The sequence below is a fragment of the Physcomitrium patens genome, chromosome 17, assembly GCF_059467195.1.
Source record: "Physcomitrium patens ecotype Gransden chromosome 17, ASM5946719v1, whole genome shotgun sequence".
Classification (NCBI taxonomy): Eukaryota; Viridiplantae; Streptophyta; class Bryopsida; order Funariales; family Funariaceae; genus Physcomitrium; species Physcomitrium patens.
The window spans coordinates 2,905,001-2,918,473 of NC_143426.1; the positions used below are offsets into that span (position 1 = coordinate 2,905,001).

The following is a 13,473-nucleotide window of genomic DNA, read 5'->3' on the forward strand; positions in this document are numbered from 1 at the left end:
CACCACAACGGAGGGTCGTCATCGTCACTGCTTTCATCAGTGTCGTCCGAGTCGTGATTAGGAGGATCGATCAACATCGCTTGAGCTATCCGGTTCATTTGGTTGCGTGGATCATCATCAGAGTTGTAATTGTAGGATGGTTGAGAAGATTGCGTTTGATACTGTACGTGGCTAGAGTTGCCTGGGTAAGTGATGTCCTCAACCTCTTCCTCGCTTTCCGACGGGGAAGTCGGCGACATGAAGTTGTCGTAGGAGAATTGGCGGCCTGCTGATTGAGCTGCTGCGGCAGAAGCCGCTGCTTGAATTTCTCGCGTGCTGTACCGGCCCGGAATGCCGGGTGGAAGCCTGTAGTTGAAGTTGGGAAAATTGAGGTTGGCAGAGGAGCCTCGGAGACAGAGTAACGCTGCGTCATATGCATGAGCCTGGAAAAAGAAAGAAAAAAGTCAATTACTCACACAATCAGGGTTCTTAGCGAATTACAATCTGACAAAGAATTTTTGGGAATTGTAATAACTAGACATGTCAAAATTTTCTGGTTTGTTATATTGGAAAAATTTATTCCCTTGATTGTGTCACGGGCAGATCTTAAAATCCAAGAAAACTGCCTTGAATTTGGACAGCTATAGATGCCAGGATTTCGGGGCGTCATGAAATTTAAGCTATGGTTGTGGGATCTTCTAACATAAATGAAATAGTAATGGGTATCCTGGTTGGGTAAGAGTTGCACCGCCTCCTCCGCAGATCGGAATGAGCCGAGCCATATTCGATAAGTTCGAGAGTCTCGTCGTTGCGGTTCTCGGATCTCCGAAACCCACCTGCCCCAGGGCCGCAGACGGACACCACGGTATCTAGAAGACCCACCTCCCGACATTTCCTATCCTTCTGAAGTTCGTTTAATGTCGCGGAGCTAGTACAGACAGGTGCAGCCAACGAGGCAGATGGAAAACCTTGATCTACAAACTAAACCAAAATTCTGCAGCAAGAAACGATTTTGCGAACGTCGAAAAGTAAGTGTAAATGGGAATCATTGTAGGAGTAAGTAGACTGCGCCAGCAATTTCTACACTAGTAGAATGCGTTCAGTAACCAGTCAAATAAATAGCATTTCCTGGAACTCTACCACATAACGTTCAAGTTTAATAGAAACTGCAGGAAAAGTGGAAGGACCGTTATCAAACAATGGTATGGTGATTGTTGAATTGTGCTATCTGATCGACCCTACTAGTAAATTAACAGTTCGTCCTTCCACTTCAACATTCAGGACTGATCCACTGTCAAAAATCCTGTCTAACTTCACCTCTGCAATTGGTAACTGCGAACTTCACATCGAGAAACACAATTCTGTCCGCCGATAATTTCTCAATTGCAACATGATCTTGAGTAGAGTTGATCGAGGACATGAACCACCAAATTTATCTTGGAAGACTCATGACATCAATCTGATACCATCGAATAGATCTAATGCATTGTAAAACGAAACAGCAAATGGACCTTTAAATCTTGCAGGAACGATTTCACAACACTATTCAAGTTCGAATGAATCTCAGCCTCTGCAAAACAATGCGACTACTGATTTCGAAGAAGGCTCTTTGACGGGTGTACCAAGCTAGTCTTTCAATAGCAATTCCTAACATCCCACTTTCTGGTTTCACCGTGAAGCAGATGTGACATGAAGAGAATGGGATGTAACTTTGAGTTGATTCAAGCTACCGGACAAACCAAGTCTTATATACAGCAACAACATGACATATCCATCCATTAGATTAATCACTTCGTTTGAAGCTGGATTTTGGCTTCAGCGAACGAACCATTAGACTGGGTTCCCGAATGAATATAACCGAGCGGATTTTCATCCGCGGCGGATACACTCTCAGGCCGAGGATCCAGTTCCCCTCCCCCTCCCGCTGCCCGTCCGCTTCCAGGGCAGAGGGCGGGCAGCGGTAGGAGGGGGGGGGGGGGGGGTTGAACCCTCCTTTGTATAAAAACAAGTAAAACTTCGGAGGCTGCAGACTCCTGGATGGCTGAACTGATTCCCTGTACCTTACATGTGTCTGGGTCGGATTTCGTTGCCGCTGTCTTAGCAATTCTCGTTTTCTGACATGGAAGTTTCGTTTTCTGACTAGCTTCGTTTCGTTTCGGTTGCACGTTTCTTTGGACACTTGTTCTTGGACTCCTGGACTCAGGCTGTCTGATCGATCGGGCAGCTTGAAAACTTAAGGCTCCCCAAGAAGGTGGGCAGTTTTAAAATTATATATCTATCTATCTATCTATCTATCTATATATATATCAGGACTCGCACAGGCTACTCACGTGGATGAACGATGGATGACTTCTTCTTCTTCGCATTCTCATTCTCCTCCTCCTCAGTGCCCAGGCCGGGCGGGGGTGCATGGATTCAACCTTGTGCTGGATGGATGGATTGATTGTTAGCTCGGTTCGGTTTCCGCCCGTTTCCACCAGCCAATTGCACAAGTCAATATGCTGCTCCTTGGTCTCCGTTCTGACTGCTCCACAAAACTTCCGTGCAGCTGTGCCTGGCCCACAAAACAAGTTTCTTGCGAGCCCGTGCACTGGAGAGTTGGAGGGTTCGGCTGGTCTAATGTGAACAGCTGACAACTCACCTATCCTTAGCCTATGTTCATGTCGACATGGCTAGTCTGGTCTAAATATGGTTACTATATTGCCATCCTGAATGTGACTAAAATTGCCATCCGGTAAGAATTACAAATATGTTGCAGCAGCCATCTAGAACTAAAATCTTGCTTACATTTTCAACATTTACTTGATATTGTTGAAGAAATTGTCCCATGTGTTCTTATCGCTCCTTTCTGTGTATCATTGCGCTGCAAAATCTTTCTAAGAAGTGGATTCATGGATCGCCGAAGATAGGACATGTGGAGTTCGTTGAATGTTGTTCCCGAAAATATGAAGCAGTGAATGCAGACAATTCTCAGTTCCCAAATCAATTTGCTCACGATAGCAATCATGTTCATGAATTGGAGATTTTATGCATTTTTCACGTATTAAAAATAAACTTAGGAGCTAGTAATAGCTGACATACATGGGATATATTTGAGCCTTGAAATGAACGGATTAATAATTGTACTGTTGGTTGAAAAGTGTTCTGCATTTGATGTTTAGGCGTTCTCATAACAAAATTAATTCCAACTTCCACCAGTTGGCTTCTCACAACTCATCATTTTATTAATTTTTTTGGAAACTGCCTATCAATATTCAACTCTACATATTAGTAATAATTGAATGTAATGGAGATTTTCTGTCAAAGCAATTACTATGCGTAAAGTACCTCCATATTCAAGTTGCTTCAAAGATCACCAATCTTAATTCTTAGTCACATAAAATTTGCACTTTTTCACCATATCCATGATAAACTTTACCAAAATTCATTGTTTTTATTAAAGAAAGAGAACTTTAAAGTTACAACACATAGTATCAACAAGTTTATATACAAAGAGAGTATAGAGTAAGATAACTTTGACTTCTAATATCTATTACTAATAAGTGGTAGTTATTGTCTTAATAGATAACTTCTATCTTTTAATATCCTCCAAAAGTTGTCTTACCTATTTTGCTTCAATTATACCATAGCTTACTACTATAGATTCTACCTCCATTATTGTCAAGGACAAGAACTTGATAAAAATAATTAAACAAGTGAGACTTTTTTCAAAGAAAGATGATAAAATAGAAATAATTAAATATATATATTAAGAAAGAAATTGGAATGGCTATTGCCAAAAGACAAGAAAATTAGAGATCCTTGAAACTAGACTAGAAGCAAGAAAGGAGTTGATAAGAGTGAAGAAGGCTTCACTCTTGCCTCTATATATACTATCTACCTAGGAGCTATGTGGCGACGTTCTATAGGACCTCCAAAAATGGGTTGACTTTGCACAATACATATCTTAACTAGCAAGATAAGTTTTCTATGTGGGTGCCACAAAGTTAGCTTGTTCCGCAAGCTACCAACATACATGGCATGTGGTTAACTTATTGACCAAGTTTCTAACCTATCAATCAAATATAAATACATGTAAAATCAAAATAGCATCTATAAAGCTTCTAAGAAGCTTCTCTAGAAGATATTATGAAATTAATCTATTTTTATCTACTTCTACCTATTCATATCACTTAGGTAATAATTACAATAAATATATGTTGTGACATTACTCCCTCTTCTAGAGATGAGTTCCACAAGGAGTGGTGATCATATATCGAGGAAGTCTAAGATACGGCAAATTATATTTTCCACATCCTCTAATCTTTGTTCTCTTCAAAGATGATTGATAGGACCTTTCAATCATTGATAGTGTCCCATACCACGACAGGAAGACCTTCCAATTATTTGATTATTGTTGAAGCCTTCATAACTTTCTTCAAATAAAATATTTGGAACACCATCAGGAGTTGTTTCTACCTCTAGTAAAATCACCAAACATCAAAAGTCTCTTCCAAGGTCATGATACCAAATATATTGTATCTTACCATTTATTCAAAGAAGAATATATTGTTCATGAAAATCTTCATCCTCATAGATGCTACTTTGATTTTATAAGTGTCTTTAATTGACTTTTTGGATTAGAAATGTGGTCAAAAAGTTGGCCATGTACCACACATGTTGTAAGCTTGAAGACCAAGCTAACTATGTGGCCTACACATAGAAAAACTTGCCTTGTAAGTCAAGGCATATGTCCTATAAAGTCAACACATATTGGAGGTTCTATAGAACATCGCCACGTAGCTCCTAGTTAGACAGTATATATAGAGATAAAAATGAAGCCTTTTTCACTCTTGTCAACTCTTTTCTTGCTTCCAATCTAGTTTGAAGGATCTCTAGTTTTCTTAGCTTTTTACAATAGCCATTCCAATTTCTTTCTTAATATATATATCAAATTATTTCTATTTTATCATCTTTCTTTGAAAGAAGTCTCACTTGTTTATTTATTTTTATCATGTTCTTGTCCTTGATAGAGTGACAAGAGTATACTTACAATATCAGAGCTTTGTCTAATCTTAATTAAGAGTGGATTACCCCTTTCTCTTGATAAGACATAAGCATATTAGAAGTTGCAGATTATCCTCTTCTAAATTAATATTATCCTTAGTATTTTCTTTGTTCTCAAGTCCTTTCTTCTATTGGTCTTGAGCAATATTAGACATCTTCTCTTTTCTAAGTATTATCAAAACAAAACTTGTTGAAATAAAAAATACAATGGCACAAATGTAAGAGCAATTGAGGGAGTTAATGCTTGTGATGCATCAACTCAATTTACCACCACTAGGAATAACAAGATAGGCAGGAAGTGAAGATATAGAAATGATTGAAGCTGCTTCAATATCTGTACCAAATAATGTCCCTTCTCCTATAGTGGAACGCCCTTCCAATGTTAGAGAACCAAGAATTACCCTACCCGAGAAGTTTGATGGCATCAGATCAAAGTTTAGAGGATTTATCAATCAAGTATAACTTGTGATTGAACTTCAACTCCAAAGCTATCTAACTCTAGGATTGCAAGTTAGATTGATTAGTACGCTTCTTTCAGGTTCAACATTATCATGGTTTTCATCTTTTCTTGAATGACGAGATCCAATATTGGATAATCTAGAGGCTTTTTTAGCAGAGTTTTGATCCATGTATGGAGAACATGATGCAATTTGTGTTGCAACCAATAAGATCAATATTTTGCGACAAAGCAATTGATCAGTAATGTTGTATGCTTCAAAATTTAGACAACTTATAATTGATATCAAGTAGGATGATGCTACACTTGTTAGCCAATTTCTTTATAGATTACAATATGAGGTAAAAAAATTAATGTTCAATTTACCTGATCTTCAAACATTGAGTCAAGCAATTGACTTTGCTGTGAAGTGTGACAATCGTCTTTTTGAATTCTGATCTGAGTATTATACAAGTAGACCTCAACGTTACTATAATTCAATGGAAATATCAATATCTCTTCAATATATATATTTGGAAGTAGAAGATATACAAATTGATGTAATACATTTTAATTCTCTTATTGAGCAAGAAAAGACTCGTCGTCATCACGAAGGATTGTGCTTATATTGTAGAGAACCTAAGCACACTACTCAACATTGTCCAAAGAAGCGACGCAACCATAAAATGAGGAGTACAGCTATCAAAGAAGATAGTCTATCAGAAAACGAATTTTTCTAGCTACAATAGGGACCATGCAGCTGGAACCTTGTACAACACCTAGTGAAGGTCCTATTCTTTTCTCAAAACCCTCTCTTTATTTTATGATAAATGTTATTTTAGGATCTAAGCTTCACAAAGCCTCACCCTTGTTAAATTCAGGAGCCTCAACATGTTTTTTAGATGAAGAATTTGTTAAAAGACATAGCATATTTCTAGTAAAAAAAACTAAACTTGTTCATGTAGAAGTCATAGATGGTCGTCCGTTGTCTTCAGGAGATGATACTTATGAAACCCTTCCTATAGAAAAAGCAACTAATGGTCATAGTAGCCTTTTAATATTTAATATCATTAGATCTCCTTTTCATCTAATCATTTTAGGTTTATCATGGCTAAAAAAATATAACCCTAAAATAGATTGGACTTCTTGTAGTCTTAACTTTTCTAAAAGTATAACTAAGAGCATAGTTAATCAAGTAGAAAGTCATAAGTCTAGTATAATTAAACCTATAATTGTAGATGCAAGAGCTTTCTTGCATGCTATAAAAAAAAGATCACCTTGTGTCATTTATGCCACACCTATTTCTACTGGTGGAAAGACTTCAAGTGGCATTCCAAGCCAATATCAAGTTTTTCAAGATATATTTGAGAAGAAAAATGTAGATACTCTTCTAGAACATCGTTCCTATGACTGTTCAATTGACCTTCAAGAAAGAGCACAATCGGCATTTGGACCAATCTACAATTTATCTCAAAATGAATTGGCTAAACTCAAAGAGTATATTGAAGAAAATTTGGCCAAGAATTTCATACACCATTCCAAATCTCTAGCAAGAGCTCCAATTTTATTTGTGAAGAAAAAAGACAAATCATTGCGGATATATGTTGATTATCAAAGACTCAACAAAATCACTATAAAAAACAAGTACCTGCTACCTTTGATATCTGGACTCCTTGATCAGTTGAATCAAGCTAAGATCTATACAAAAATAGATTTACGATGATCATACAATCCGATACGCATCAAAGAAGAAGATGAATGGAAAACTATATTTCGAACAAGGTATGGATATTTCGAATACAATGTCATGCCTTTTGGACTTACATATGTATCAGCAGTATTCCAACATTTAATGAATGATGTCTTTTGGGAGTTTTTAGATGATTTTGTTGTCCGTTACTGTGATTGTCATTTTATTTACTCTTACTAATCTAATCTGAGTAAACCTGTATAGGGGAATTCGAACACAGGGAAAGAATATTGCATGAGCTTACACATTAGGGTCACATAATTAACTGTATTCCGCACTACTTAAAACAGCGAAGAAACACTACAATGCTTTCCACTTCCTAATAATACTCCACCATCACTGATAACAACAACGTGTACTCCCGTACTATCCTAAATGATAGGACATAATCATACTATAATCCAAACTATGGAGTTCTTCACCATTAACTGCCTTCACATTACAGTGTTTCACACAAACACAGACTCATTCTCTCTGCTGAACTACAATCAGATTTCACCATTCAATCTTTCTTCTTCCCATTTAATAGCAATCATACTTTCATTCCATAATTCACTTTCACAATATTCAGAAACTCTTAATCTTCTTATTCAAAGAAAATAACAAACAAAAGAAAAGAGGTAGCACCAAGCTTATCCCAGCTCACACTATCACAGTCTGGCCCTTACTTCTTCTCTCTCATCCTCCTTGTGCTACCACTAGATACCAAGTGCTACATCTCTAATGAAAACTGCTTTTCCTAACTATTCATCCATTTTACCTACTAAACTACCTTTTCAACAGTCTTCTATCCCTGTTTACACTATAAACTAAGTATCTACAATTCAGCAAATAACTACTTATTCTACATAGCCCCACTCCCATCTCTGCAGTGTCCTCGCAAACATAGAACCGATACATAACTAAAAAAAAATTTTCCAAAATTTCTATTTATCTGATACATCCAATAGATCAATTATTACATTATCCATTATTGGTTCCACCGATTCTGGCTCTAGTGGTACATCTTCATCCTCTTCCAATATTTCAAGCGACTCCTTTCTCAACTGGGCTGAAAGATCTTCATTGTATTCTTCCAATTCACGGACTTGAGCTTCTAGTTTCAGGATCTGGGCATCGCGAAGTTCCAACTGATGTTGCTACGCACTCATCCCTTCTGAGACATCTTCAATCGATACTTGAGATTGGCTCCTCACAGTTAACTCTTCCGTCAGTTTTGATACCTCATTTTGTAAAACTTCAATTTCAGACCTCATTTTCTCCATTTCACATCTCAATTGGTCACACAATAAGGCTTTCTCTGTCGCCAATAACTCTGTCTTGTCCACTTCTGCTTGCAACTGGCATTTAAACTTCTCCCGTTCCAAATTCCATGACTTCCTATTCTGAATCAATTCGTCCCATTGTCCTTCCACAATCCGTGAAATCTGTTCTTTTTCCTTTGTCCAAGCCTCATATTGAAGAACCAATTTCCGCTCCACGACTAACTTGGCTTCTTCAATTTCTTGAATCCTCAGTTCTTGCTCCTTAATTTTTTGATTTTGATCCGATATCCTTTTTTTACTGTCCTTCCAATCCCGTTTACTTCTGTCTTCTATATCCAATGCTCATATCATACAATGTATTTGTGAAATGTGCTTCAATATGGTATTTTTAAGAAATACTCCTTCAGGTAATCGACCTTCTGGAAATGCCAACTAGTTGATATCTATCAATAATGGGACTTGATTCTTCTCTTCCACCGCAACACCACTTGGAACCCGTCTTGCTTCGATAACCGGAGCTACCTCTTGAACCACTGTACGACTTGATTCTCCAATTTTGTATATTATATCTGCTGCATTGTGATTCTGTGCCAACAAATTTCGTTCTCTCTACAAAAGTGCTGACACTGATATAGGGTTTTCCTCTTCTGACGGTGGTTGACGCAATGTGTGCGCGATGACAGCATACACATAATTTGAACAAAGCAAGGATGTGAACTTCCTCAATTTGAACTTGGCTCCTATCTCCGCATGAATACGAGTAGCTACGTAAGCCGCCCAGTTGAACACCATCCCTTCAAACGTCCCTACTACTGCATACAATAATCGTTTTGACACATATGTGGAGTGTCAGTACAATCCTAATCGCCTCAGCACAAACCGCAACCATTCTATATATTCTAGTGTAATCGCCTCATGAGTCCGCCATCCTTGGCTCCTTTCAAAGGATGACATTCCTTCCTTGAAATATCTACCTGGGCTGAAATCGCTTGACTCATCAGTCCATACTGCCATCTCTCCAATGGGAAGAAAAAACACCTTTTCCAGGATTGTTCCATCAATCCCAATAATTCGCCCTTGAACGACACTCGATCCATCCTCGGGGTCGTAATTCTCAATGTATTCCTCTACTAATGACACATTGATTGATGGTAAACGCTCTGAATGGTGCAAAAATTGGAAGAGCTTCGCAGTCCAAAAATCCCTTATTTTTCTCTACGTCCAACAGATTTCTAACTTCATCGGCTCTATATTGGTAACAATTATCACAGCCGGTGGTTTGCTGTGCATTTAGCTCTCACATTCCGGCCACTTTCATCTCTGTCTACAGCTCTCTTGGTACTTTCAATTGCCATGACTCAAACGCTTACAGGACCTAACCGTCAATGCGACTCTTCAGTATGCCCGAAATACTAAAATAAAACACAAATAAGTAACAACAGAATATAACACCATAGAATAACCCTTAATAGGAGCCCCACTCCTATTCTATTAACTAGTGATGAGAACGACAACATGGTACCCATACTATCCATTTTTCACTTCCTTTGCATCTGACATAATAGTGATAACTAAATATCCTTGTAGCCACCTCTATGCCTTATACCATAATTAGGTCCCTCCTGAGTCCATTCGAAGTTCCCTCCTCTCAAATGAAATAAAACCCATCCCGGGTTTTAGGTATTATATAACTGTAAACGATTCCCATTAATGCGGGTACTGAAACGATGGCCCATGAAATCTTCCAATTGAACAGACCCATTGGAAAATCCTTCAATTACATGATATGGCCCATGCCAGCGAACTTGAAATTTTCCCGGAAAATGATTGAATCGGCTATCATACAGCAATACCAAATCATTTGGCATAAAATACTTCGGCCGTAGTTTACTATCATAGTAATTCTTCCTCCGTTTTTGAGTGGCTTCCATGTGGAATAGAGCGACAGCCCGTATTTCATCCAATTCCTCCAATTTCATCAACCGAGTATATCATACCCAACGCCTCTCGTTTAGTAGTAGTATAGTTGCGTTCGACAGCCACCAATTATCGACTGGCATAATATATGGGATGATCTAATCCCTTATCATCCTTCTAGCTTAACACCGAGCCAAGAGCAGCATTGGATGCATGAACATACACATGGAATGGCTTTGTCCAATAAGGAGCCACCAATATTGGTGCAGAGACCAATTTTGACTTTAAAACCTCGAAGGCTACGGTACACTCCTTGGTCCAGAGGGGACTAGTACCATCGGACGGAGGTTTCTTCAGTAAGTTCGTTAAAGGTTGACAAATAACCACAAATAAACTTATAAATCGTCGATAATAACTGACATGATCAACGAACCCTCGAGCACTGGAGACTGTCTCCGGTCTGGGTAAGTTCATGATATGTTACACTTTGTCAGGATCCGTAGCAATACCACGACTGGAAACAATATGGCCCAATAATTTTCCGGACGGAACACCAAATTGGCACTTCTTCGAATTCAACGATATCCCAAATTTGGCACACTGAGCTAAACATTTACCTAAACAATGAAGATGATCTTGTTTGGTACTGAATGTACAAAAGTCATCTAAAAAGATCTCCATAAACATCCGGAGATAGTCTTGAAAAGCCTGAGTCATCACGCATTGGAACGTGGCTGAGGCGTTACATAACCCAAAAGGCATCACGCGATAAGCAAATGTGCCTCAATCTGTAGTAAAGGTTGACTTGAGCTGGTCTTCTTTTGCAATTTGAACTTGATTATACCCGAAGAAACCATCAAGAAATGAATAGCATTCGTGATCGGCGACGACGTCCAATATACTATCTGTGAATGGTAACGGAAAGTAATCTTTCTTGGTGGCTGCATTAAGTTTCCAAAAATCTTGACAAATTTGGATTTTTCCGTTCTTTTTTGGCACCATCACAATTGGAGAAACCCACTCACTATTCGGTATCAGATAAATGAAATCCACTGCAAGAAGCTTGTCCAATTCTTCCTTCACCATAAGGAAATATTTAGGATTAAGGCGATATTGCCTCTGGAGTACCGGTTTAGCATTTTCTTCCAATATGATACGAGGTTCACAGACATTAGCGGGGATACCTTGTAGATCATCATAAGTTCAAGCAAAAGCGGATTTATGATGTAAGAAAAAGTCTGTCCAACAGGTCAACTCTTGTTCGTTAATACCTTCATAGACCTTAATTAGCCAAGGTTCGGCCGTGGTCGCTAAGTCAATAGTTTGACATACAAGTTCAGCAACAATACTCTGTTTAAATTTCCACAGTGATTTAAAGTTACTTGATATGTCTAACACATGCGAAGTAATGAATCCCATCTCAAGGGCACTAACATGGTGCACATCGTGCCGAGGTTTCCAGTCAATACTAACATAAGCAGAGTTTTCCGAATCCTTCGGGTATATCAAGTACTCTCCCCGACCTCCACATTCGTACACCACCTCAGGGTGCTGTGCTGCCTCCACATTGGCCTCCGTACTCGATACTTCTATGTCATCCTCGGAGCTAAGCTCTTCATCCGACGTCAATTCAGATACTGGCAACTGAGACTCCCCGTGATAGCGTACTGGGTACATTTGTAACACCATTTTATCTACGCCCTTACCAATTGTCAAAGTACCCCGATCCCAATCTTTCTTGACCTTTGCTTAATACAGCTAAGGTCGTCCCAATAAAATAGGGTACGATAAAGTCGAACGTTGTAAGCAAAAGATAATGTAGTCAATTTCATATGTAATACCTGCAATTATAGTTTGAACACTCCGTAAAATACCCATTGGCTTAACTCGGCTATGATCTGCCATCCGTAATACCAATGTCGTGGAGACTAATTGTTCCAGATCTAAAGCATCCATTGTATCAGCGTTCATTAAATTGACGCTGGAACCTCCATCTACCTGGACGCCAGAGATCAGAACACCATCAATCGAAACATCAATGGTTGGTGTGCGTGGATCAGGGTTCAAACTAACTTCACAAACTTCCATATTACGATGCCGATGTCTTGTTAGGGATGAATTCAAGGTGGAACGACACTCTGGTACGACTGCTAGAAGTTGCTTCATAGAAATTGAAGGCCGAATAGCGTCCAAATCCTTTAAAATGTCATAAGATTCTATATTTAGGATAATTCTTAATGCCCTCTTCCGTTTCATGGATTTGAGTTTAACTCCGTGAGATAAATTATTCTGCCGCTGTCGGGGTAGAGAGAGTTTGCCGCAAGAAAGCGCTGGGCTTTATCCAACCTTATCCACCACTACTTGTAAAGCTTTGGTGGTATTCTTATCCTCCCCATGCACCTGTTGCCTTTCTTCCATAAATTGAGCAAATGCCCTGAATAAATCATAAGCACCTACTCCACTTGGTAATCCAAACCCTAGAACTTGATCCCCCATTCTAACTTATTGAGAATTTTAGTGCCTTAAGGCTCTTTCAATAGAAGCACCAAATATGTCGGGATAGAGAGAGTTTGCCTCAAGAAAGCGCTGGGCTTTTGGCTGTCACTAAATACTCAATCAAGTTTGGAATATAAGGGTAACAATTTTATATATATAAACTCCTCTCCTTTGGAGCAATTACATCAATATACAAACCTTAAAATCCAAAGAACACCAAAATACTTGATAAGGTGTTATAAAAAACTTATATATCCTTATGAGGAATTTTTCCCGAAGTTCAACAGCTCATAACTTACGATCTAACCGTCTAAACAACTCCAAATTTTACATGGAGTACTGATATATCTTTAGCAACTACCACACCAAAATTCAACCGTAAATTCGTCTTGGATCTTGTGATATCTTGAAAACCCTAACTGTAGCTTCAAACCCTAGCTTTTTTACACCCGTGTACAACTTCCTTCATATCTCACAAAGTAATTATTCAAATACTATGAAACTTTGATCTAAAGCTTCTTAACCCAATTACACACACTTGTGGAATTTTTGAGCCAAAAATTCGTCCAGAAACTCAAGATATG

At 38.5% G+C, this 13,473-nt stretch overlaps 1 protein-coding gene across 1 annotated transcript in view; it reads right to left on the reverse strand.

Moving 5' to 3' along the window:
- Nucleotides 1-12,889, reverse strand: part of LOC149987509 (uncharacterized) — a 12,990-nt gene extending 101 nt beyond the window's left edge. Inside the window, exons 1-4 of the mRNA XM_090244004.1 lie at nucleotides 12,740-12,889; nucleotides 11,907-12,004; nucleotides 728-815; nucleotides 1-422 (exon numbers count right to left, since the gene is read on the reverse strand). The exon at nucleotides 1-422 is cut by the window's left edge and continues 101 nt beyond it. Of these exons, the coding sequence (XP_090100130.1) occupies nucleotides 1-422; nucleotides 728-815; nucleotides 11,907-12,004; nucleotides 12,740-12,889 (758 nt within the window). The remainder of the gene's footprint in view (nucleotides 423-727; nucleotides 816-11,906; nucleotides 12,005-12,739) is intronic.
- Between the last annotated feature and the right edge of the window lie 584 nt (nucleotides 12,890-13,473).